The 23,436-nt window shown below is 50.3% G+C and overlaps 9 protein-coding genes across 9 annotated transcripts; 4 read left to right on the top strand and 5 right to left on the bottom strand.

Moving 5' to 3' along the window:
* Positions 1 to 357: 357 nt before the first annotated feature.
* Positions 358 to 2,609, bottom strand: PV06_05431 (uncharacterized protein; the record flags this gene model as incomplete). Its single annotated transcript, XM_016406436.1, has 5 exons — positions 358 to 602; positions 658 to 721; positions 773 to 1,070; positions 1,116 to 1,310; positions 2,164 to 2,609. 5 exons carry the CDS (start codon positions 2,607 to 2,609, stop codon positions 358 to 360), a joined length of 1,248 nt encoding a protein of 415 aa, XP_016262040.1.
* Positions 2,610 to 3,085: 476 nt separating this feature from the next.
* On the bottom strand, positions 3,086 to 3,940 carry PV06_05430 (uncharacterized protein; the record flags this gene model as incomplete). The annotated part of the gene is made up of 1 exon (XM_016406435.1): positions 3,086 to 3,940. The coding sequence occupies one exon, from the start codon at positions 3,938 to 3,940 to the stop codon at positions 3,086 to 3,088; it is 855 nt and encodes a 284-aa protein (XP_016262039.1).
* A 1,698-nt stretch (positions 3,941 to 5,638) lies between these two features.
* On the bottom strand, positions 5,639 to 6,613 carry PV06_05429 (uncharacterized protein; the record flags this gene model as incomplete). The annotated part of the gene is made up of 2 exons (XM_016406434.1): positions 5,639 to 6,159; positions 6,229 to 6,613. The coding sequence occupies 2 exons, from the start codon at positions 6,611 to 6,613 to the stop codon at positions 5,639 to 5,641; spliced, it is 906 nt and encodes a 301-aa protein (XP_016262038.1).
* Positions 6,614 to 7,011: 398 nt separating this feature from the next.
* Positions 7,012 to 8,047, top strand: PV06_05428 (uncharacterized protein; the record flags this gene model as incomplete). Its single annotated transcript, XM_016406433.1, has 3 exons — positions 7,012 to 7,084; positions 7,141 to 7,421; positions 7,475 to 8,047. 3 exons carry the CDS (start codon positions 7,012 to 7,014, stop codon positions 8,045 to 8,047), a joined length of 927 nt encoding a protein of 308 aa, XP_016262037.1.
* Positions 8,048 to 12,253: 4,206 nt separating this feature from the next.
* On the top strand, positions 12,254 to 14,327 carry PV06_05427 (uncharacterized protein; the record flags this gene model as incomplete). Its single annotated transcript, XM_016406432.1, has 4 exons — positions 12,254 to 12,630; positions 12,683 to 13,081; positions 13,132 to 13,796; positions 13,849 to 14,327. 4 exons carry the CDS (start codon positions 12,254 to 12,256, stop codon positions 14,325 to 14,327), a joined length of 1,920 nt encoding a protein of 639 aa, XP_016262036.1.
* A 169-nt stretch (positions 14,328 to 14,496) lies between these two features.
* Positions 14,497 to 15,663, bottom strand: PV06_05426 (uncharacterized protein; the record flags this gene model as incomplete). Its single annotated transcript, XM_016406431.1, has 4 exons — positions 14,497 to 15,053; positions 15,102 to 15,284; positions 15,341 to 15,587; positions 15,640 to 15,663. 4 exons carry the CDS (start codon positions 15,661 to 15,663, stop codon positions 14,497 to 14,499), a joined length of 1,011 nt encoding a protein of 336 aa, XP_016262035.1.
* Positions 15,664 to 16,013: 350 nt separating this feature from the next.
* On the top strand, positions 16,014 to 17,404 carry PV06_05425 (uncharacterized protein; the record flags this gene model as incomplete). The annotated part of the gene is made up of 6 exons (XM_016406430.1): positions 16,014 to 16,125; positions 16,188 to 16,258; positions 16,331 to 16,411; positions 16,461 to 16,708; positions 16,768 to 17,193; positions 17,250 to 17,404. The coding sequence occupies 6 exons, from the start codon at positions 16,014 to 16,016 to the stop codon at positions 17,389 to 17,391; spliced, it is 1,080 nt and encodes a 359-aa protein (XP_016262034.1). The 3' UTR covers positions 17,392 to 17,404.
* A 543-nt stretch (positions 17,405 to 17,947) lies between these two features.
* Positions 17,948 to 19,894, top strand: PV06_05424 (uncharacterized protein; the record flags this gene model as incomplete). Its single annotated transcript, XM_016406429.1, has 8 exons — positions 17,948 to 18,329; positions 18,374 to 18,475; positions 18,528 to 18,767; positions 18,815 to 18,961; positions 19,017 to 19,128; positions 19,175 to 19,304; positions 19,359 to 19,580; positions 19,634 to 19,894. 8 exons carry the CDS (start codon positions 17,948 to 17,950, stop codon positions 19,892 to 19,894), a joined length of 1,596 nt encoding a protein of 531 aa, XP_016262033.1.
* A 243-nt stretch (positions 19,895 to 20,137) lies between these two features.
* Positions 20,138 to 20,914, bottom strand: PV06_05423 (uncharacterized protein; the record flags this gene model as incomplete). The annotated part of the gene is made up of 1 exon (XM_016406428.1): positions 20,138 to 20,914. One exon carries the CDS (start codon positions 20,912 to 20,914, stop codon positions 20,138 to 20,140), a length of 777 nt encoding a protein of 258 aa, XP_016262032.1.
* Between the last annotated feature and the right edge of the window lie 2,522 nt (positions 20,915 to 23,436).

Here is a 23,436-nt window from a genome sequence, read left to right as displayed (position 1 = left end):
AATATCATGTGCGTCGATGCAGACTGTTCATGTCTAGATGATTGCTTCTCCTTGTCTAAGATGGTCTTCTCGATTGGAAATATTTTATGTGATACCATAGGTAATCGTCCACAGGCTGTTCTTGTGTACCCACCCCGCGGTAAATCGCGGTCCCGCGGTTCAGATTTGATCAATCTAGTCACAAACAGCTCTATCGCCCCATCAAGAAGTAGTCGAACAGGGTCAACTTGTACGTCCACAAAATACATGTACTACTCTGCTAGCTCGTGACGAAGTATAAGTCAACTCGCAGAATAACATCCATTTCACTCAAACCCCTTCACCGACACTGCTTCACCATGATATGAAATGACCGAGCTAAGCGTCACTGATATCGCAGACAATAAAGTGTTGCTCGATCGCCCCCCCAGCAACTAATGTTTGGCGTTTGTCATCAAAAGCAGCGCCTGTCAGTACGCTCAAAAGCGATCCGTCGTCCCAGTAGAGTAGTTTGGGACGGTATTCGTCCCCCTTGCCAAGACGAATAATAGCTGCATCGACATGAAGGCTGGTATTCAGCGGCTGCGATAATCGTTCCCAGGTTTTTGCGATGTCAGGAAATGCTGGCGAAGCAATATTTAGCGTTCTGTCCCAGACGAACCGTCCTTGATTGCTTACCGCAGACTAAGACATCTTCTGACCCAGACACAAGTGAAAGATTGTCTACTTGCGAGCCGTGAGACTACATCAACTGATTTAGCGGTGACCACTGGGAGCCTTCCTTCGTACTCACTATCTTCTTCATAAATGTAAGCATGTTGGATTGCGGTTCGACCCGATAGATGGTCGTGCTCGCGTCAAGTAGATCGTTGATCAATAGCTTAGTGCCGTTTTCCACCAATACAGCCCCGTTAGCCGCAAGAAGCGACCATTTCGGAGAGACGGTTTTGCAATTCACGAAATCATCAGTGGTTGAGCAATGCACAACATTGGATGCCCACCAGAACGGACCGTACTTGTGCTCCAGATGTCGTGGAACGCCACCCAGAGTACCTCCGTAGAAGTAGTGATCATTGCTAACGAAGAATGAACTGTTTCGTAAGATTTTGGCTTGCTCGTCGGGAAGGACCACTTACCTAGGACTTGCGGCAGCTACTGCGTTCGGTGTCCTGATTGCAGAATGCTTGAACTCTTGCTCGAATCTGAGAGTATCAGTGCCGAGATCATGGGAAAATTTGACAATGCTCTCTCCATCACGGGCATGATTCACAGCAAAGATGTAAATCTTGAATCGCTTAGTGCCTTCTGCTCTGTTGTTGTTCTTGGATCTTCTAGCTCACCATGGACTCGTTTGAGCTCGAAACCACATCCATACCATGGAGCACAAGGTCCTGTGCGGGATCGAGTCCTTCCACCCGGAGACGTGTGGTTGAGTTTGTCTGGCTGGTCGTCAACAAAAGAGACGCCCTTTGTTCAATTCCTTTTACCTTTAGGTCATACTTTACAAAGTACTCAAGATAAGTGGAAGCCCGTTCTTTATCGTGGTTCCCAATGGGTGGAAAAAAATACTGCCTTGTCTCTGGATACCCGCATGCTTTCCGCTATCAGGATAGGAAGACTAGCACTCGGATAGATGCCTACCTAGGAAAGCTACACCAGAGTCGTGGTGGATACGGACATCCTCACATGCCTTGCCAACTGTAACCGGTCAGACAATGCCCCGAGGGTAAGACTGCAAGCTTACTTGAATTTTTCCAACACCTGTCGTTGTTCAGCGATCCATGGTTTAGTAGCCCAGTTGCGGAAGCTGGATTTGCTCGGCGCCCTGCAAAAGTGTTCAAGATCCAATACGGCTCATACCAGGCACATGCCACGAGCACAATCAAAAGGGCGGTTAGAGACTTCAAGCTTGGCATCTTCGGAAGCTGAAGTTGTTATTCAATATCAATAGCCTACACAATTTGCAGTCCGGGATGTTGAGTAGTTAAGCATTTCTACCCCATCTCTAGTTATGGCTTCGAAATACCGAACCCACCCCTCGGGTAGTGACCCGTTGCCAAACAACATCTGGTAATAACACCTCAGCCCATAGTCCGCGCCTCGAGAATTATCCGTTACTGCACCCGTCTAAAGCGGCGGACGATCAAGATTCGTCCCGATACATCAATCAGCGTTGCCACATACGTATCCTGGCTCTCATCCATGCGCCGCATAAGGATAAAGTCCGCCTGGCCGTTGACATCCTTGCTGATACGGTAATGCGTACGCTCATCCACTTTGATGGTGCGGACATATTGAATGGGTTTACCGATAGCAAAAGGATATGGGCTCTTTGTACGTTCACGGAACTCAATCGCTGCCCGCTCTTGATCTTGTTCTGGGACCCCTTCGATGCCTCTCACTGTGTAGGGAGCCCAGTCTGTACTGTCGTAGCGTGAGGTATAACCCATTCGTAATGTCGGATTCTGCCCATAAAGGACCTCATACTCTTGGACCCCATTCTCGATCTTCATCTTCGTAATTTCCGAGCCAATATTGTCGGCGACATAGGTTTCTTTCTCAGCATCCCAAATGCGACTCTCCTTGCTCGTGAGATCAACATTCCATGTTCCTTGGAATGGGTCTACCATGTTTGCTCGCGGACAGTAAATCTAGCAGTTACAATTGGATTAAAGCTGTTGTGCCTTGCATGCGTGTTGCCGTGTGAACCCAAGTCATAGAGTGAGGTGGACGGCTGACGATGGTGCTGAGCCCCAACTTAACCCCTGTGGCTGACTTACGGCTGCAATAGCTCCCGCGCATATTCTCGGGTTGACGTACCGATCACGTTGCTAGAGGCGGATAAGAAATTGTTTCACCTTGGCAAGAACAGCCGCGGACGTGTTATTGAAGCCTCCTTTGCGCAACGGGGAACAGGCCGTGTCTGAATTTCACATTGACCGTGTGAGCCTCTATCGTGTTGCTGAAGAGTAGCATCCTTTATTGAGCTCCTCTTCGATCCAGTAATGCGTATTACAGGCGATGAAAACGAATTGCGCCTCATCGACCAGCCTCAAGCAGGGAGGTGATGTCGATTCTCTCCTTTTCTCATTTGCTCAGCGACATTTTACAACTTACAGCCACTGAATTTCGGTGCTCTCTTCTCAACGAATGCCTTGACCCCCTCCTTGAGATTCTCGCCATTGAGAAGCCTTCGCTGCCAGACATCCAAGACCTGAGCAGTTGCATGCTCTGCAGATCCATCCTCCCAGCCAGAGGTGATGCCGGCTCTGGTAACAATAACTGCATCAGGGCTATTTATGGCCACGTTCTTCGCCCACTGTAGCGCCTTCTGGACTACCGGCCTGTCCATCACTTCTGAGTCAGCGGGTGCATCTTCGGAGACCTCATTGATGAAACCCCAGGATAGTGCCTCCTGCGCAGACACTGTTCGACCGGTCAGGCCCATATCCATTGCTCTCACTCTGCCAATTGTTCTGACGAGTCTCGGCAAGAACCCCCCAACGGCCGCGACACCTCTTTTGACTTCCGACAAACAAAACTTTGCATTCTTGCTTGCGACCACCAAATCCATACTGGCAACCATCTCCATTCCACCGCCGTATGCCAGACCGTTGATAGCGCCTATAATAGGCTTCTTTCCACTGCGACGGCTGATACCGCCAAACCCGCTGGGGGGCATATGTCTGAGCACATTGCCTTCGTCATTCGTTTGGTTCCACTCTTTGAGATCTGCCCCGGCGCAAAATGCTCTCCCAGCGCCAGTAATGACGGCACAGATGAGCGAGGGCTCATTGTCGTACCATTGCCAAAGGGCATCGAAAGCCCAATTCCCGTGACTCGTTATCGAGTTGAGCCCTTTGGGGTTGTTGAGGACGACAAGAACAATTGATTCGTGAGGATAGCTCAGTGTGTAGTGACGATCAGTGGGTGGCTGGGTCTGAAATTTCGTTTTCACCATGGTGGATGCTTGCTCTCGTTATCTTTCTAGTCGATATTGAGGTCGCGGCCAGATGAACTCGACCCTGTAAAGCACTCGTGCGCTTCTGGAAATATTTCGTGCCCGGTGCCCACCTAATTAAACATTCCGAGGATTCTGGACAGCCCGAAGCTGTGGAGTCTATTGACACTACCGCGGAGTGCCACGGCGGTGGATCCCCATCTCGGTATGCTGCTAGGACACATGCATTTTTCCATCAGAACACTCGCCACAACGGAGTCGCTCCAGATGCATCCCTTCCACGTAGCCGGTTCAAGAAACCTAAATTTTAATCGATACACGTCTCCTGTACAGAGATGAGCACGCTTACCGGCCTCAAGCCTGTGCCGATCATGCCGGTTATGATCTATGGTTCCACTTAACGAACAATGTCCGAGGCCACAATAGAAGCAAGCGCCATTTGCTCTTCATTGAAGCCCGAGAAGGTTTGACTGTCAAGAGGCTATCTCAGTACGTCCAAAGTTTCTAGATCAGATTCCTACCAGATTTCCCTCTGGCGCGGGCTCGGCAGCGTAGCGAGTGTTGTAGTACCCTCCGTCACAAATCACATTCGAAGCGTGCATGAACGTGCTCTCATCACTCAGCAGCCAACTTACTGTCGCCGCGAGCTCTTCTGGCTGACCCATTCTTTTCGCTGGGGGCCCGGAGATGATGTTGTTCTCTACAAATTCTTTCGCTCGAACCTCAAGAGTGGGAAGCCATTTGTGAAACCCATCACTCATGATTGCACCCGGCGAAACAGTGTTGATCCGAATATGAGAAGAGCCATAGAACTGACTCCCAGTGCGAGTCACCGATTGGACTGCGGCTTTGGCGGCAGCGTATCCAGGTTGGCCCATGCCTACCAGTCCGGCAACGGATGCAATGTTCACCACCGAACCTCGTGATGGTACAGTCTTGGAAGATGGTCCGAGCTGCACCTGTCTGGGAGGTTGTTTCAGCATTTGTTCGCATTCGTACTTCTGGCAGAGCCATGCGGCCCGAGGAAGAACGCTGTACATCCTGTACCAGCCTGTCAGAATTGTTGGCTCACGATCTTCTACATCAGACTCACCTGTCGAAGTTCTGTACACTGTAATCTTTCTCCGTGAAAGTGATGACCTCTCCAATAGCTGCATTGTTGCATGCGTAATCGAGCCTGCCCCAGCGATCGACGGCCGCCTTGACCATCGCTTTAACATCGTCTTCATTGCTGACATCAGTCCTGACAAAAAAAGCATCCACGCCAAATTGACCCTTGAGTTCCTGTGCCACTTGAGGGCCTGTAGTCTCGTTGAGATCTGCAACGAGGACGTTGATTCCGCGAGAGGCAAGCTTTCGGGCCAACGCAGCCCCTAACCCTTGACCAGCACCGGTTACGATCGCCGTTTGTGTAAGAGGCATGTTGATGTAGAGTCGCGGTTTACAATCAAAAGTAATCGTTCTGTGGTCTTGATATTCACTCGCGATGGCGATGTCTCCGACTCCTTATACCCCAGCACCAAGGACACAACTCGGCACGGGATTGGTGAAGCGGCCCGCCAGACTGACAGCCGCGGACATAATGAACATAACCAGCGAAGATACGGAGCCATGTGATTACGTCAGTCTCAAATTCCGGGGTCTGAGACAGGGTTTCAATTCCATTCAACCCTTTTTGCATACTATGTAGAGCTACTTTTACCGTATCAAAAACCCGCCGTCGACTGGAAGTTCGACTCCGGTCATGTAGCTTGCCTGATCTCCCGACAGATACACGACTGCCTGAGCCACCTCTTCTGCTCTTCCGACCCTGCCTACTGGGCACATTTCCCCAATCAACGTTGTGATGGCATCCTCCCCATTGTCTCTGTACAAGCCCTCAACCATATTCGACTCCATGTATCCAGGTAAAACCGAATTTATGGGAATACCATCTCGCGCATACTCCAGTGCGGCGGCCCTTGTCAACTGTGTTATTGAACCCTTGGACGAGCAGTAACAGGTTGACCCTACGGCACCGACTCGACTCAAGATGCTTCCCACATTCACAATCCGACCGCGAATGCCATTGACGTCAGGTTGCTGTGACAGCATTTGTTTGACTGAGTGCTTCACCCCCAACCAAGTGCCCCTAGCGTTGACGGACAGTACTCTGTCCAAAACGGAGACCTCTTGATCGTGAATGCGCACGGGGCCTGTCGTAAGTTCTGGAGCTATTCCTGTACAGCAATGTTAGAGATTACGTTTCGACTTCGCCTCGCACCAGCCACGGCCATGGACTAGGGGACCATGGAAAATCGCAATTGAGTACGTGCCTGCATTATTAACCAGTATGTCAAGTCGCCCGTAGGACTTCACTGCCTGTTGAACCGTTGCCTCTACGTCTGCCTCTTTTGTAACATCGCACTTCTGGAAAATTGCCCGTGGTCGGCCGTCGATGTTGCTGGGCCAATTCGTATTGGCGAGTTCCACTGTTGGGGTGTGGAAGTCTGTTTCTTTGTATCTCTTCTCAAGGATCGGTGTGACAGGGGGCTTAGGTGAGAGGTCTGCAGAGACAACATGAGCTCCAGCGGCGGCGAATGCCTGTACAACGGCTCGTCCTAATCCTGAACTGCCGCCGGTCACGATTGCGACTCTATTACTCAATGAGCTCAGATGCTTCACGGCGGCCATTGCATCAATTAATTGCGTCGTCTGACCCAAAACTACTCTGTCTATATCATGATTGACGGCCGCCTCATGCTCGCGTACTTCAGACCGAACCGAGGAAACAATGGTGGGTCTTTAGGCGTTAACCTGTGGGTACAATCAGCTGAAACGGGCTAGCCCGCTGAGGTATGTTTCCGCGGCTCATGCATAGCCTTGGACCGCAGGCTACCAAACACTCAACGCGCTGCTGCCTATACCGGGACACTCGTATACATGAACAAGCGATTTTCCGCTCGAAACGTAAATGGAGCGAACTCGTTTCCAAATCCTCGAAAGGTGACGGAGGACAGACAACACGTTCGCGCAGCTGACCAATCAGATCTTGAGATCAACTTTTTAAAGCCGAAGCAGCCCCTATCAAAATGTCAACGCCATCAGCGCCTAAATATCCAGATTTGAGGGGCAAGGGTGCTATTGTCACAGGGGGCGGCTCGGGTAGGTAGCGTTGCTGCCACAACACATTGACATTGACGCTGACCGGTCGGATATAGGTATTTGTAATGCCTTTGTCAAGAAGCTGCACGCAGCAGGGGCAAATGTACTGATTGCGGACCTTCGCCTGCACAAGGCTGCGCAAGAGTGGATGGATAATCTCAATCAAGCCAGTGCTCAAAGCGGGACCCGGAATGGAGATGGCCCTGCACCGCGTGTCGCCTTCACCAAGATCGACGTGACGGACTGGGACCAGCTCGAGGGTGTCTTTGACGTCTATGAAAAGGAATTTGGAGGACTACCATACCTCATTTGTCCAGGTGCCGGCGTCTATGAGCCTGTGAGTTAATGCCGAACGGATTTTTCTTCACCCAAACACTGACCCACGACCAGTCCGCCCCAAATTTCTGGAATGAACGTGAAGACAAGTCATATTTGGTCCTGCGAGTGAACCTGGAACATCCTATTCGAATCTCGCGCATTGCCATTAGGCGATGGGTCGCGGCAAATCAGTCCGGTAACCTTGTGCTCATCTCGAGCGTCGCAGCGCAGAAAGCCAGCCTTTTGACGCCCCTGTACGGAGCGTCAAAGCACGGAATTAGCTGTTTCGTGCGAGCCATGGCTGGCCTGGACAAGATGGCCAACATTAGGGTCACTGCAGTAGCTCCAGGGCCAACTAGGTCACCTCTATTCACCGATGACCCGAAAGCACTTAGCTTTATTGATCCGGAAAAGGACAAGCTGGCACATCCAGATGAGGTTGCTCAGGGTCTTCTTGGTGTAGCTTTCTCGGAGTCTGGTTTCCCAGCCGGTACTATTCTCGAGGTTACCCATTGCAACCAATGGAGGGAGGTGAAATTGCTGAATGACCCAGGCCCAGGAGCCCACACTTTCCCCAGCAAAAAGGACCAAGCAATAGTCGATGTACAGAAAGCCTTAGATGCGGACAGAGCATGGAAGCGGTGAGACACGATCACGGGGGTATAGAACAGTACTCCATGGTTCTAGTCAAGCTGGTGACTGGGTAACACTTGGTAGTGTCTAGAATGGAAAACTGTATATCTATTACTCGTAAGCTCAGGCACCACTAGGCCAAAGAACAGAACCGCCTATAACAGGTACGGTTCGCGGTCTTGCGGTAATTCTTCTCTTGGAAACTCGCTTCGCCCGCAATGAAGCGGTCTTTCTGCCGAATCGTTGAAAATAAGTGGGGGTTTTCACCCGGCATTTGTATTGTGCCTCGTACAAAACCATGCCACCCCCCTCTTCATCCCGATCGGTTGCTAAAGCAGGCCGCGTACACAGCAATCGAGGACCATGGAGCACAAAAGTATTCAATTCCCAGTCTCTGATAGCACGACTAAAGTGCGTATGATTGATACGACAGCGGTTATGATGGTACGATCGGAAACTCTGATTGAACCAGTTCCTGCCGGTCATGAGTTCCTGAATGTGACCGACATAGCTTTTCTGGTCGAGCATGAAAGCTCCGGGAGGAAGATCCTGTTTGATCTTGGTATTCGGAAGGACTTTTGGAACTTGCCACCATTTCTCCAGCAACGCCTAGCCCGTATGATACCAAGCTTGCGCGTAGATAAAGACGTGGCGGAAATCCTCGAGGAAATCGGAATCGACTTGTCGTCGATTGGTATGCATTTCTCAGTCTCGCAATATCATCCCGAAAATTCCTTACACTAATGCAAAATCATTGTGCAGACTCAATTGTATGGTCACACTACCACTGGGATCATACGGGCAATGTATCACTGTTCCCAAGATCCACGGGCATTGTCGTTGGGCCGGGGTTGAAAGAGACACCGAATCTGCTTCCTGGGTTTCCGCAGAATCCTGACGGGTACCTAGCAGCAGAGTATTTTGCTGGTAGGGCACTGACGCAGATCGATTTCGACAAAGAAGATGATTTCATCATAGGAGGGTACAGAGCACACGATTTCTTCGGCGACGGCTCATTTTATCTTCTTGGTACGTCCGCAGTGCTTGAACAGCTCTATCTCCATGTTAGCGATCTGAGAGCTGACAATCGTTTGATAGACACTCCAGGGCACTGTATTGGACACATGTGCGGCCTCGCACGGACTACCGGTGGCCCTGACAGCACATTCATATTGATGGGGGGAGACATCGCCCACTTCGCGGGTGATCTACGACCACATCCCAAGATTCCGCTGCCGGCAATCCTTCCGGAGGGTGTTCTAGACGACGACCTTGCCAATTTCCCAGTGCCATGCCCCTGCTCTGTCTTCACCGACCACCACCCGCTGATAAATCACGGGCTAGACAAGGGTGATCGGCAGCAAACACCATTCTACAACGTTTCAACTGGCCCGGTCTCGTCATACATAGACCCCGCAACCAGTCAACAATCAGTGGACACACTCAAGGCATTTGACGCTTCTGATTCCGTACTCGTCTGCCTTTCACACGATGGCGCACTTCTGCGTTATCTTCCCACCTTGAACCAGTCGCCCGAAGAGACAATGAACAATTGGAAACAATTGGGTTGGAAGTCAAGGTGCCATTGGGATTGGCTGAATGAGCTACCGAGAAAGTCAAAGCCTGGGAGGGCTCCTATTGTAGATGGATACTGGAAAAATGGAAGGCCCTGGCTCGATGCCAAAGACGCGTTGATGGAGGGAGCGTCTGTTGCATTGGCGAAAGCCATGGAAGCCTAGGACCCAGATTCTCACAATGAGGCAACTGGAAAGTGTCCGTTGGTATTGGGCTCTCGACAATGCAACGAACGGAGAGGGCTCACTGAGTGTTGTTCGATACCTTTTTTAACCCCACCGATATCTCCTAATTGTTCAGAGTGCGATCATTGCCCTGTTTTGGACACGTATGCGATATCTTGCGATTCCCGTATGCGAGTACACTCATTCGTGCGACTATGATTGTTGATTCTTAGGCTCCTCTAGTCTCCTGAAAACACGGTAAGTCATTCAGCACACGCAAACCAACCATCCGAAAGTGCTAGAATTGTCAGCTATTCGCCAGAATGATAGATATTACACTTGTACGTGATCAAGGCAGCTGAATCAAGGTCGTAGAGGTAGCGCACATCATTACGGGAAGGAGCCCTGCTACACGTACATGTGTGTCCGTCTTGAAATTTTCAAGATAGAAGCCGTTGATTGAGTACTATCATGGTAGTCTAGTAGAATTAATTCTAATATGTATCCCCTAACAGAACATTGATGGCCTTGATCTCCGTATGGGCGAGTAATTCTTCCAAACACCCCTCTTTACCGTAGCCAGAGTCCTTAAGACCTCCAAAGGGGACACCGAAGAAGTGCTTGGACGTTTGGTTCACCCAGATCCATCCAGCGTTGATCTGCCGAACAATCTTCGTAGCTCTCACTAAGTCCTTTGTCCACACAGATGCACTAAGGCCATACGGCGTATCATTTACTAACCTCATCATCTCCTTCTCATCTGACCACTTGAACACAGAAACCACTGGTCCAAAGATCTCTTCTCTGGCAATACGGAAGTCTGGCTTCACATCGGCAAATACTGTAGGTTCGATCCAATAGCCTCCTTGCATAGACTTGTCGAGGACCGGGACTTTACCGCCCGTCACACAGCGCGCACCTTCTTTCTTTGCCGAGTCGATATAGCCCAAAACGCGCGCATGGTGCTCCTTACTAATCACGGGGCCCATAGTGGTGCTCGGTTCAAATGGAACACCTGGTCGATAGTCTCTCTCAAGGATTGCCTTGACTTTCTCCAACACTACATCGTGATGAGACTCGTGTAGAAATACGCGAGAAGTAGAGATACACGATTGTCCAGCCCAGGTGAAGTTCATCCCTCGCACAACTCCCGCAGCGAGTTTTTCGATATCGGCGTCAGGAAACGCGATCAACGGGTTCTTGCCGCCCAACTGGAGGATTGTCGGCTTTAACGCTCCGGCAACTGACTGCTGAATCAACTTTCCCGTGGCTGCGCTACCGATCAGTGTGACCATTTTGACGAGTGGATGAGCGGACAGGGCTTTCCCGCATTCAGCCTTGCCTGGAAGGACGTTAATAACACCTGGTGGAAAGACATCGGTGAGTAGCTCCGCCATACGTAGACAGGCTAGTGGCGCTTGATCGGGTGTCTTGATGATGACCGTGTTACCAGCAGCTAGCGGCGCTGCGATTTTTGCACCTGCAAATTGAACCGGGTGATTATACGCTATAATGCGAGCAACAACACCTAGAGGCTCTCGAACGGTATAGTGAAAGGTGTCTGTCTCGTCTTGTGGAATAGTTTCTCCCCTTATCATTGGAATGAGGCCAGCGAAAAAGTCGAGTTGAATGGCTGCGATCTCGGCGTCTCTAAGCATCTTTGATAGTGGGTTACCAGTGTTCCAAGAGTCCAGACGAGCTAGTTCGACGGCGTTTGCACGCAGTACGTCCGCGGCCTTTCGTAGCAGCCGTGCTCTCTCGGTCCCGGGAACCGTCTTCCAGGACAGGAATGCTTCATGAGCCACGCTCACAGCAGCGTCGACGTCCTTGGCTCCAGCAACTGCAACCTTGGTCACGGGCTTGCCGTTGGCAGGGCTGAACGTGTCATCGTATCTGCCATCCTGTGGCTTGTGCCAAGAGCCACCGTAGAAGATATCAAGGTGCTCTGGCAGAGTCGGGCCTTTGATTTCACCGTTCATGCTTGCTGATTGAGTGGCAAGTACTGTTTTAAAGCCTCGTGGAAGTTTTGCGTCAATAGGAGCAATGAGGCTGAGAGGAATGCCGCGTTGTATTTGTGCTGCAATATTATCGCATCGAGAACAAGTGCTCGTCGGCAAATCGGATTCTTCACGGATTAATTTAGACCGAGTTACCAAGAGCAAAGGCTCGGATTGATTAGACATGGGTATACAGCACAATTAGCTGGGGCTTTTCGGCCGGCCCAGTTTTCTTGCGCGCGGTATAGGTGGACCTTGTCATGGTGCTATACTCATCCGCGGTCCAGCCTTCTGGAGGCGATCCACTACTTGCACGTGCCTCCCCACCTTACTACGTCTGAGTCTGCAAACCGAGGAAGTCGTCCGGTATGCTCATCAAGCCAGGAAGAGGATCAACTCGAAACTGAAGCCGAAACGGCATTTGCGGAGACGCAGTACCGCCTGCCGATCCTGGCTTCTGTGTATTATGAACAGTGACTGTCATGTGCCAAGTGGCCTACGATGCTCAATATAGAGTAAGACTGTACTTTAGAAGTCCGATTCAGCCAGACCTGAGTAACAACGCAACATCCCAATATCCCAACAATCCGACATCACCATCTACACCCATGTCGACCCTACAGAGAACTACGCTTTTGCGAGATCATCTAACCAGACCCGATCATCAACACCTACCAGAATGGAGACTCAGCCGTCCTATTCATGAAGAGCGGCACTTGCGTGTGGTGTGCGTAGGTGCCGGGGCTTCTGGACTATGCTTTGCCTACAAACTCCAACGATCGTTTGAGAACTTCGATCTGCAGATATATGAGAAGAACCCCGCAACGTCGGGCACGTGGCATGAGAACACGTATCCTGGGTAAGACTGAGTTGTGATTGATGCAAGGGCCGGGCTAAATAACAAAATATAGATGTGCTTGTGATGTTCCTGCTCACAATTATACGTTTTCATGGGAGCCAAAGCTTGACTGGTCCGCGGTGTATGCGGGTAGCGCCGAGATCAAGAAGTACTTTCAAGACTTTGCGGCTAAATACGATCTTGATAAGTTCGTCAAGCTCAACCATCAAGTCGTGGGTGCATATTGGGACGATAAAGTAGGAAAATGGAACGTTCAGGTGGAGGACAAGGTCGCCAAAAGTACCTTTTGGACTACTTGTGATATTCTGATCAATGCTTCCGGAATCTTGAATGCCTGGAGATGGCCTGCTATACCAGGAATCGATAGATACAAAGGGAAATTGTTGCACAGCGCCAACTGGGACCATTCAGTGCAAATGAAAGGCAAGCATGTTGGCTTAATCGGTAACGGGTGAGTCAAAAGCTGAGTGTTATATCAAGCAGATTCTGACTGTAAGGCAGTTCATCTGGGATCCAGATATTACCAAGTATCCAGCCACTAGTAGGACACCTTACAACGTTCATCCGTGAGCCGACCTGGGTCTCTCCAGTTCAGGGTCTTGAACAACACGTCTACAACTCAAAGGAGCTCCAGGAATTCGCAGATGTTCCTGGAGCCCTCCTCAGCCTTCGAAAACAAAATGAAATGGCCTTGGATACGATTACAAACATTTTCGCAAAGGACGGGCAGGCCCAGAAAGAAACCCGTGCGGTAATGACACAACAAATGAAGGAGAAATTGCAAAACGATAAGCTAGCAGCTCAGCTCATTCCGAACTGGGGTGTCGGTTGTCGCAGATTAACGCCAGGGGTCAACTACCTGGAAACGCTCAGTGCGCCAAACGTTACCGTTGTGTACGGAGAGATCAATGAGATTACTGAAAAGGGCTGTATCTGCGATGACGGCAATGAATATCCCGTCGACATCCTTATCTGCGCAACCGGATTCGACACGTCGTTCAAACCTCGTTTTCCGGTTGTGGGATTAAATAAGATTGATCTGAGAGAGCAGTGGTCCTCGGAGCCTAAGGGCTATCTTGGCCTTGCTGCGAGCAACATGCCCAACTATTTTCAATTCTTAGGCCCTAATTGCCCTGTTGGGAATGGACCACTTCTTTCAGCCATCGGTAAATACTATCCAGGGGAATTGGGTTAATACATACTGACAGCTCATCATAGAGTATCAAGCAGACTACATGCTCAAATTCTGTGACCGATGGCAGACCGAGAACATTCATTCATTCAGCCCAAAGCAGGCTGCTATCGATGATTTCACGGATTTTAGTGACGAATGGATGAAAGGCACTGTTTGGACCGAGGATTGCCGCTCCTGGTACAGGGGAGGCAGCCAGTCTGGAAGAATAACAGCTTTGTGGCCGGGGAGTGTGCTCCATTACATCGAGTGCGTATCGCATATTCGTCATGATGATTGGGACATTAAATACGCCGGTAATCGTTTCAATTATCTCGGCAACGGACGAAGCCAGGTAGAGCTTGACTTCAGCGCCGACTGGGCATGGTACGTTCGTGAAGGTGACGACAGCCCTTTCCTGAGCAAGGCCCGCGCCAGGAAGGTATTGACTTTAAGCGGCAAAAATGATGCCCATGGTCAGGCTATGAAGAGCCTTGGGGGTAACCTGATTGGTAAGACAGTATAGACAAGTTTCAATTCATCGTCAAGAGTAATTCCTCATTCAGATTCCATTGGAAGTCGCCCTCGTAGTGCATGTAATGTTACGAGATTCTCCGTTCGACAAGGACTCCTTATGGCGTACGTATGTCTATCTAGTACTTGCTACGGAATTCTCTGCTTCCTAACTCTGCACCTCAAAACACGACTGCCATTCTCGAGGTCGACTTCCCCGAATGCATCAAGTCAATCATTTCTTGGATTTGTTCCAATTTATATGTTGCAACCTTTGTTTTGATGTTGTGCTTTGAGATGAATTCGACAGCGCGAGGCATTTTTTGCGGTGGACCAGTTGCCGTGCTACTCACACGGTACAGATTCCTCATTAGATCAAATGCTGCAAACTCGAGCGGTTTCGCGGGCAGCCCTATAATCATGAGGAGGCCTGCGATGCGCAGAATCTTGATCGAGCTTCCGAATGCTGCGTAAGCAGCACTGAAAACGACGGCCGCATGGGCGCCACCCTCGCTGATTTGTTTAACCTTTTCAACGTAATCCTCAGCCTTGCTGTTGACGACAAAGTCTGCTCCGGCCTCCGATGCCGCTTTCAAGACGTCGTCGTTGATGTCGATTCCAATAACTTTGAGTCCCATGGCCTTCGCAATCTGAATGCCCATTTGCCCGAGTCCTCCACAGCCGACAATAGCCATCCACTGACCCGGCTTCAACTCACACTGATCCACAGCATGAAATGCTACGCGACATGAGGAAATTACTCGTCAGAGGAATAATAGTCACTCACCAGTAATGCCGGCACAAAAGTATGGGGCTGATGTTTCGGTCACAAAGTTGTCCGGTAGGATGATTGCATTGTGGTGGTCCACAGCTGCATACTCAGCAAAGAACCCATCGGTATGAACCCCATGTAATTTAGGTGTTCCTCGTAGGCAGTTAAGGTTGTGTACTTGGCAACCTTCGCATTCATCTGAGAGCAGCCTATTAATCAAAGGCACCTCGCGTGAGGCAGGACGATGTACTCACAGCAGACACCCTTGATGTACAAAAATCCTATCCGGTCACCTGGCCCGAACTTTTTCACATTTTTCCCAATCTTTTCAACGAAACCAACCCCCTCGTGTCCCATTGTCACCGGCTCAGTAGCAGGAAGTGAGCCTTCAAAGAGCATCAGATCCGAATGGCAGAGGCCGGCGGAAGCCATCTTGACGAGAATTTCATCATCAGTGATATCCGGAATCGGTATGTCATCGACCGAGCACTTGTTCGTCTCCTGTGATGCTTCAGTTCGAGCATTTGACTGCCCATTTGTTTCTCGTACATACTGGATGGTATCTCGCGGCTTTCATGGTTACAGGCGCTCTGTATTGTATCTCTAGTGTTTGATGTTTGTGTGCTCTTGGTGGAAAGTTTTCTCGTCCTTAGTGACATGGAGGATAAATACTCAAGTAGAGACCTGTGGAGCCGGCTCCACAGGGGCCAGATCTTAAGGCATGCAACACCCGCGGGATCCTGATTGGTCCCCAGACGACAATGCGACTCAGACCCAAGGCGTGAAACGGCGAGGGACATTTGCCGGGGCCGCGGCAAAACTGTATTTTTGGGATCGCTAAAAGGCACTTCTCACTTTCCAGGCACCTAGGCCTGTCGCCTTTCCAAGTCTTCTGGAATTTGATTGCAAAGATCTACAATATACACAATGTCGATTACCACGCCGTTAACGTCACTGTTGGGCATCCGACACCCGATTCTACTGGCGGGTATGGGCCAGGCGTCAGGCCCGGCTCTTGCTGCAGCAGTCTGCAATGCTGGTAAATTCGTGCACCAGGTTTTGAGGATTGCGCGGTCAGCTGACTGGGTCGATATCCTGTAGGTGGTCTGGGTGTCATAGGCGGTGTCAATTACACACCCAAGATGTTGAGAGACATTTTCAACGAGTTGAAGGTATACCTCGCCAAGCCGTTATTCTAAGGGCTTTGTTTCATTTCCAGTATCCGAGACTGATCACATCATTAGTCGCAACTGAAAGACCCATCACTGCCGTTTGGAGTGGATTTGCTGTTGCCACAAGTGGGAGGAAACGCCAGAAAAACCAATGTGAGGACTCTGAAGGGTCTGTGCTACCTGCTGCTGACTAGGTTTACAGTACGATCATACAAAAGGAACGCTTGATGCACTTCTGGACGTCATCATAGAGTCCGGCTGCAAAGTATTCGTCTCGGCCGTCGGCGTACCACCACCACATATCATAGATCGGCTCCACAAGAATGGCATTATCTATATGAACATGGCAGGCCACCCAAAACATGCCGAGAAAGCTTGCAAGGCTGGTGCCGATGTCATTATCGCTCAAGGAGGAGAAGGTGGCGGACACGGTGCTGACGTTCCCACGAGGTAGGTTCAGCCACGTCCCGTGTGCCCGAAGCCCTCCTAATAGTCTTTGTTCGACTTAGTGTTTTGATACCTGCATGCGCAGACGTCTGCAAGAAATATAACTCGACTTTGACTAAGCAAAATGTACTGCTCGTGGCTGGCGGGGGAATTTATGACGGCCGCGGGCTCGTCGCTGCTCTAGCGCTCGGAGCAAGTGCGGTATGGGTTGGCACAAGATTCGTAACCGCGAAGGAGTCAGGCGCATCGCTAGACTTGAAGAATGCCATCCTCAACGCCAACATTGACTCGACTATCAAGTCAACTATTTGGTCCGGGCGTCCTTTACGCTCTTTGAAGACTGACTATGTCACAAGGTGGGAGACGCAGAGGCTTCAGGAGAAAGAGGCTCTGCAAGCGAAGGGTGTCCTTCCCGTGTACCATGACATGGAGACTTTGGAAGAAGAAGGAAAGTGGACTGACGAGATGGATGACCAGAGTGCTGTCCGGTAAGTTCTACTACGCTCTGATATTTTCTTCAAGATGGTCTGACAGGTCTCCATAGTCCCATGGGAGTTGTCTCCGGCCTCATCAACGTCCCGAACCAGTCGGCCGAGGAAATTATAGACGAAATAATACTCAAGGCTACGGAGGTCCTGCAGGCGTCTCACAGGGCTTTGAACCAGCAGAGAGCGGCTAGATTATGAGTGCACTTGCGACATGTCAAATACTAGATCGTAGATCCTAAAGAAGAGTCACGGATCGCTCTTGGGCCGGCAAAGGATGACTGTGCAACATAGACCTCGTCCAAGAAATCGATTTTGCCCAATCCGTTGACTGCTGGGCTCGAAAATATTTCAGATCGATCGTTATCCTAGGCTTGAATCTTCCTTATCGCGCGTCGTTTCACCATGCCATCACGTCCGTATTGAAGCCTATCCAGCGGCGCCAGCGCCCACTTCCACGGTAGCCTGCACGTTGTGTTTTGCCGCACTATTGTTCTCAGCCACACCGGGTGATGCCTTGTTGCCAAACACACCGCGCACTAGACACCGAAAATGTCCTGAGCCGAGGCAGTGGGCTCCACCGATGGTCTAGCAGGCCAACAGCCCCAACCGCAAGCTTCACCTCCTCTACGGTTTTCTGACGCTCTGGATACCTTCGCTTTATCATCAAAGCTATGCTTTCGACAAATTATCAAGAAACACATCGTCACTGCCGCAGATACCGTTAAATCCCTTAGGTCCAAGGTATAACCACATCATGTCAGACAGAGCCACACCGATCATTGTTGGAATTGGGGAGTTCAAGAATCCGTCCAAACAGTGCAAAGATGCAATCGAGCCAAGGTCCATGATGCTGAAAGCAATCAACAAAGCTATCAAGGATGTAAAATTGTTCTCCACAGTCGAGGAGAAGTTGCGAGCAGATATCGACAGTATCGATGTCGTCGAAACTTGGTCTTGGTCGTATCCAGATCTTCCCGGGCTCCTGGCAAATGATCTCAAGGCGACAGTGAAGCACAAGGCGGAGTATCGCTCTGGAGGTAACGCGCCAACGCTGGCACTGGATGAAGCCGCAAGGCGCATTGCAAACAAAGAATGCCAGGTGGCAATCGTGACAGGTGGTGAAGCAATCGCATCACGTAAGGCCAATGCAATTTGGGCGAATTTGTCTGACCCCATACAGGCGAAGCATGCGAGAAGATCGGTCAAATACCCCCGGCTGGGTCGACTCAGGTCGATTCAACGGCCCCCGCCATCTCTCCCAAGACGATGGTGTATCCGCCTGGTATGTGTGTGAGGATGCTGACGGACCGACTTTTAACGTGGTGCCGTTGCAGGACTGAGCGAGGCACATAAAATCGGACGGCCGACACAGATCTATCCAATGTACGAAATTGCATTGGCAGCGCACCGAAATCAAACCATGGAGGCGAACAACGAAGAGTCTGCCCAACTCTACGCGGAATTTGCAAAAGTCTCGGCGAGAAATGCGACTGCCTGGAGTCACGGCAAAGAACCCTGGACAAGCAAAGAGATTGGAACAGTTACACAGCGCAACAGATTAATTGCGTTGCCATGTGAGTGTCTCGAAATAGGAGTAAATACTTCGCTGAGAAAGAATCAGACCCACTTCTGATGAATGGATTGAATTCGGTGAATTTGTCCGCTGCCGTTGTCCTCACCTCGACAGAATACGCAGAGAATCTTGGAATAGCCAAACAAAAGTGGATATACATGCTTGGAGGGGCAGGAACCTCTGATGCGTCACTATGTAGGTGTCAAATGCTTCCGTCGAGGCTTGAAAACTAATATCCGTGGAAACATAGTGTGGGATCGACCAAACTTTTACGAGTCTCCATGCATCTCTGCCACTCTTGACGCGGTGATGCAAGTGTCCAGGACCAACGCCAAAGAAATTGATCTGTTCGACATCTATTCGTAAGCATGACTGGAACCACGGCGCTCGTCTGCTGACAGTGCAAAGATGTTTCCCAATAGTGCCAAAACTTGCAGCCATTCATCTCGGTCTGCCCATTCATGGCGGTCCCAAGCCACTGTCTTTGATTGGGAGCATGACTTCGTTCGGCGGAGCTGGTAACAACTTTTCAATGCATGTGCGTTGTCGCCATCCCAAACCTTTCTTACACAACCGCGACTGACCAATCTAGGGGGTGGCCGAGATGGTCAGGGTCTTGCGGCGGCGCAAGCGAGGAACTCGAGGACTAGTACTGGGTAACGGTGGCAATGTCACCTATCAGCATGCTCTCGTCCTGTCGGCAAATCCTCCTGCGATGGGTCAGGAGTACCCCCGGGAGAATCCCCTTCCAAAGTTGCTTGATGTGCGTGGCCCAGCCATCGACTCCAGGCCCGAAGGAAAGGCCACTATTGAGGTAGAGACTGATTCTGGTTTCATGAAGACACAACCGCTAATCCATGAAACTAGACTTACACGGTTGAGTTCAGCCGTGGAGGTGAGCCAGAGACTGCAATAATCATCGGACTGCTGGAGAAGACGGGTCATCGATTTGTAGCAAATCACGCGGATAGGGCAACATTGAATACCCTGTCAAGCAAAGTCGACAACCATGTCGGCAACCGCGGATACGTGAAACCAGACCAGAGCCACCCCGGGAGGAATGTATTTGCGTTGGAGCAGAATGATCGCACTGGGATGCAGAAGGCTTTGGCGCAGCCAAAGCTGTAAGACATAACTGTACTCAGACAGATCTTTACTTTCGGGCTCAATTGCTCATTTAACACCACTGACAAGATATCGAATACTACTATACAAGGGAAGAAATCTCGTTCCAGAAGATTGATTCGTCTTTCATTAATCAAGTCTGCTTGTTCAGAGACAGTGGTCATCAATCAGCAAGCGGAGTAGGACTCATTATTTGCTCCCAGTTGACAGCAAAAGACCCCAAGTCCAGAATTCCACCTTATCAAGCTACGGTTTACACCCATTGCTTCCCATAGTACCCAAGAGATGTTCAAGGTCCTCATCATCAGTGTAGTGTGGCATCACAAAACCGAGCCGACTCATAGGCTCCCACCACCAGTCGCTGACAGTCTCGTTGGGTATGTTAGGCGTGGTGACAGGACCTGGTCTGAGACTACCCGCTTCGCTAATGTCAATGTCAACGGAGCCAGCTGATCCATCAACCACGGTTGTTGCTTGTTGAAAAGTCATGTGACGATCATGGTCGATTTGATACGGTCTCAAATGAACTTCGTGATGTCCACATTCGTGGACCTCTTCCCAACTTGAATCATCATTGGAGGAAGTTTGTAGCAGATCGTGGATGAAGAGTCGATCCTGATCCCAAAGCCAAATCCCGTCGTCGGCGAAGTCAAAAGGGCTGCCTCGAATACGTTCATATATCCCTGCGGAGTTGGATGTCTCTCCTACAGCATCTCCCTGCTGTGGACTTTCCCGTGACGCGACAATGGGTATTGCAGGATCATGCATGGGATGGTCGCCTTCTGATACGACAGCCGCATCATGCTCCAAACCCTGACCGCGAGTCGGACGTGTTTGCTGCTGCGTCTGAGGCCGCACTCTTCGAGGTCTTTCGTGGCCTGATGTTGGCGTATCCCAGCCCAGTACTGGGTGACACCATCTTGTGGTAGCCTGAGCCCTGTGCAGTTTCGTCCTCTGGCGCTTCCGCGCAGGCTCTGTGTTCTCGTCTGCGTGAGTTTGATTTCCCGGACCTGGTAGCGCCATAGGATCTGATGGCGTGAGACTGACCTACGGGCTTTCCCGGCACAGAGCCAAATTGGACTTAATCAGGAGAAGGTGTACATGCGCTGGTCGCTTCTGGACCATGTGCCGCACTGGAATGCCTGCTGAATAACTTGTCGATATCCGAGTATATCCGGCCACTTAGCCATGCCCTGGTTCTAGCCGCGGCTGTCGCCCAGATTGACAGCTAATTTCTGCGGTCCAACGGCCGACATAGTTGGCCAGTCTCGTCCCACTTGAAGTGCCTGGTACAGGTTCTGGCTTCATAAGCCACTGCCTCGGATTACGGAGGCACTGAAGCGGTGCAGGATCGAGGAGGTTCATGCGGGTGTGGATAAACAAGCTTATCTAGATACATCCATTCCGCGGCATCTTGGATCCGAGGAAAATCGACTTCCAAGCCTGTAATAGCCTAGTGTTGCCCTGATCCAGGATCTGAGGTGGGGAGTTTAGAACTAGTTTAATTCAGTTTGTCCTGCGAAGCGTAGCCGAGATTGTACGAGTACGAGTACTCCACCTATGGAACTATATGGCGGAAGAACGCCTATTCTAAAAGGCTGCAAATTATCTGAGCTTATCTATTGGTTCCCAAAACAGAACTACACGTGATCAAGCCCTCAGACTCCATGTCTCCCGCTTCATCGGGACCCTTTGGGGAGAAGTAAACCTCACAGGCCAAGTTACGAACAAGTTTATGCCCGGATAGTAACAGCACTAGATCTTTGGGAATCTCATCTGCGCAACAGACTTTGGTATTGGCATTCAGGCTCGACATCTTCTCATGCTTGATACGGAGTTACTCGACCGTCCAAGGAGTATCACCATTCCTGATATAGCTTGCGAGCCCCTGCACGCTGCCCGTTAGATTTGCCTTGATCACGCCGCTGCCGAGATACGCGAAACGATTTCGGTAACGATAGGTAATCTCATAGTCTTCGAATCGTGGTTCCTGAATCGTTTTCAAGTAGTGGATGGCCTGTTATCTCGTCAGTAGGGACTGTGGCATTGCGCAACACACGTACAGATCCTGGCCAGATGTAGATGCGGTTTTCAATCTTGCCATCTTTCCACCAGCTGCGGCATTTTTCCTGCCAGACCGTGTCTCTGTGCATCTCATCCATATGCTCAAAAATGTCATCCACCACTTCCTGCTTGGCCGAGAGATACTTTATCCCTTCGGTCGAAATGCGTTTGATCACCTTGAGAATATACTCAATGTTTGTTTCCACAGAAGGCAGTAGCGCGCCATTGGCCCAGGCTGCGCCGGGACCGACAATCGAAAAGTAGTTGGGAAATCTATAGTTGAATAAGCGAAGGACTTAGGCGGAGAACAGAGACACTTACCTAGGTGCTGACATGCCAAAGTAAAGATTGACACCCTCGCCCCATTCTTCCTGTATACTGACACCTTGTGCATTGACAACCTTGAATGCGGGTCTAAATGCCACTTTGAACCCAGTCGCGCATACTAGAATATCCATTTTGTGTTCGACTCCATCAGCAGTTAGTAACCCATTTTCGGTAATGCGTTCGATGTCATCGTAGATATGCTTAACGTTAGGTTGCACGAGAGCCTCGAGATAGCCCTCACCCGGGCTTAGTCGGCGGCATCCAGGGGAGAATGTTGGAAAGAGGTGTTTCTTTAGTTGGTCGTGACCTGGACCTAATCTTCGAAGCATTGAGTCTGTGATTGCCTTTCGGAACAGATTGTTCTGTTGGGAGTTCTGCTTGAAAGCGAAAAAAAAGCCGTTGAGTTCTGCTTCCATCTTTTGGCGGTACTCCAGGTGATACTGCGGATCTTCTCGAAACCTGCGCTTCTCCTCCTCGCTGTACAGCTGAGGTCCTTGCGGGGTGGCCTCCTGACTTGACCCTAAGAGCTCACTAATCGGGGGACTAATCCAGGTCGGGCTGCGTATGTACACTTGGACTTCCTTGCAGATTGGTTGAATGTTGGGTAACACTTGAACGCTGCTTGATCCCGTCCCTATGAGACCGACGACTTTATCCTTGAAGTCAACACTGTGGTCCCAGTTTGCTGTGTGCATTACAGGCCCTTTGAATTTTTCTCGGCCCTCTAGGTCAGGCCATTTCCAATTGTTCAGAATTCCTGGAGATGGTCAATCTACCGAATACTTCGTGCAGAACGACTGGGAAATTACCTGTCCCATTAACTAGAACGTGACACCAGTCGTTCCAGGTGTTCTTAGACACTTGATCCTCGAGCGTGAGTCGCCAGATACCATCCTCCTCCTCAAACCTAGCCTCAATAACTTTTGTGTTTAGCTTCATATACTTGTGCAGTTGGTATTTATTGGCGAATCTTTCGAAGTATTGCCGAATCTCCTCCCCACCTGCAAAGAAGCTCGTCCATTCGGTGTTGGGCTCAAATGTGTAGGTGTAAATATGAGCAGGAACGTCACAGGCCACGCCGGGATAGGTGTTCTCAAGCCACGTGCCACCAAAGTCGCGATTCTTGTCAAATAAAGTAAGTTCGTAAGACCCTT

Source organism: Exophiala oligosperma (genome assembly GCF_000835515.1).
Source record: "Exophiala oligosperma strain CBS 72588 unplaced genomic scaffold supercont1.5, whole genome shotgun sequence".
Classification (NCBI taxonomy): Eukaryota; Fungi; Ascomycota; class Eurotiomycetes; order Chaetothyriales; family Herpotrichiellaceae; genus Exophiala; species Exophiala oligosperma.
The sequence above is the reverse complement of the archived record's forward strand: the minus strand, read 5'-3'. Positions and strand labels throughout refer to the sequence as shown.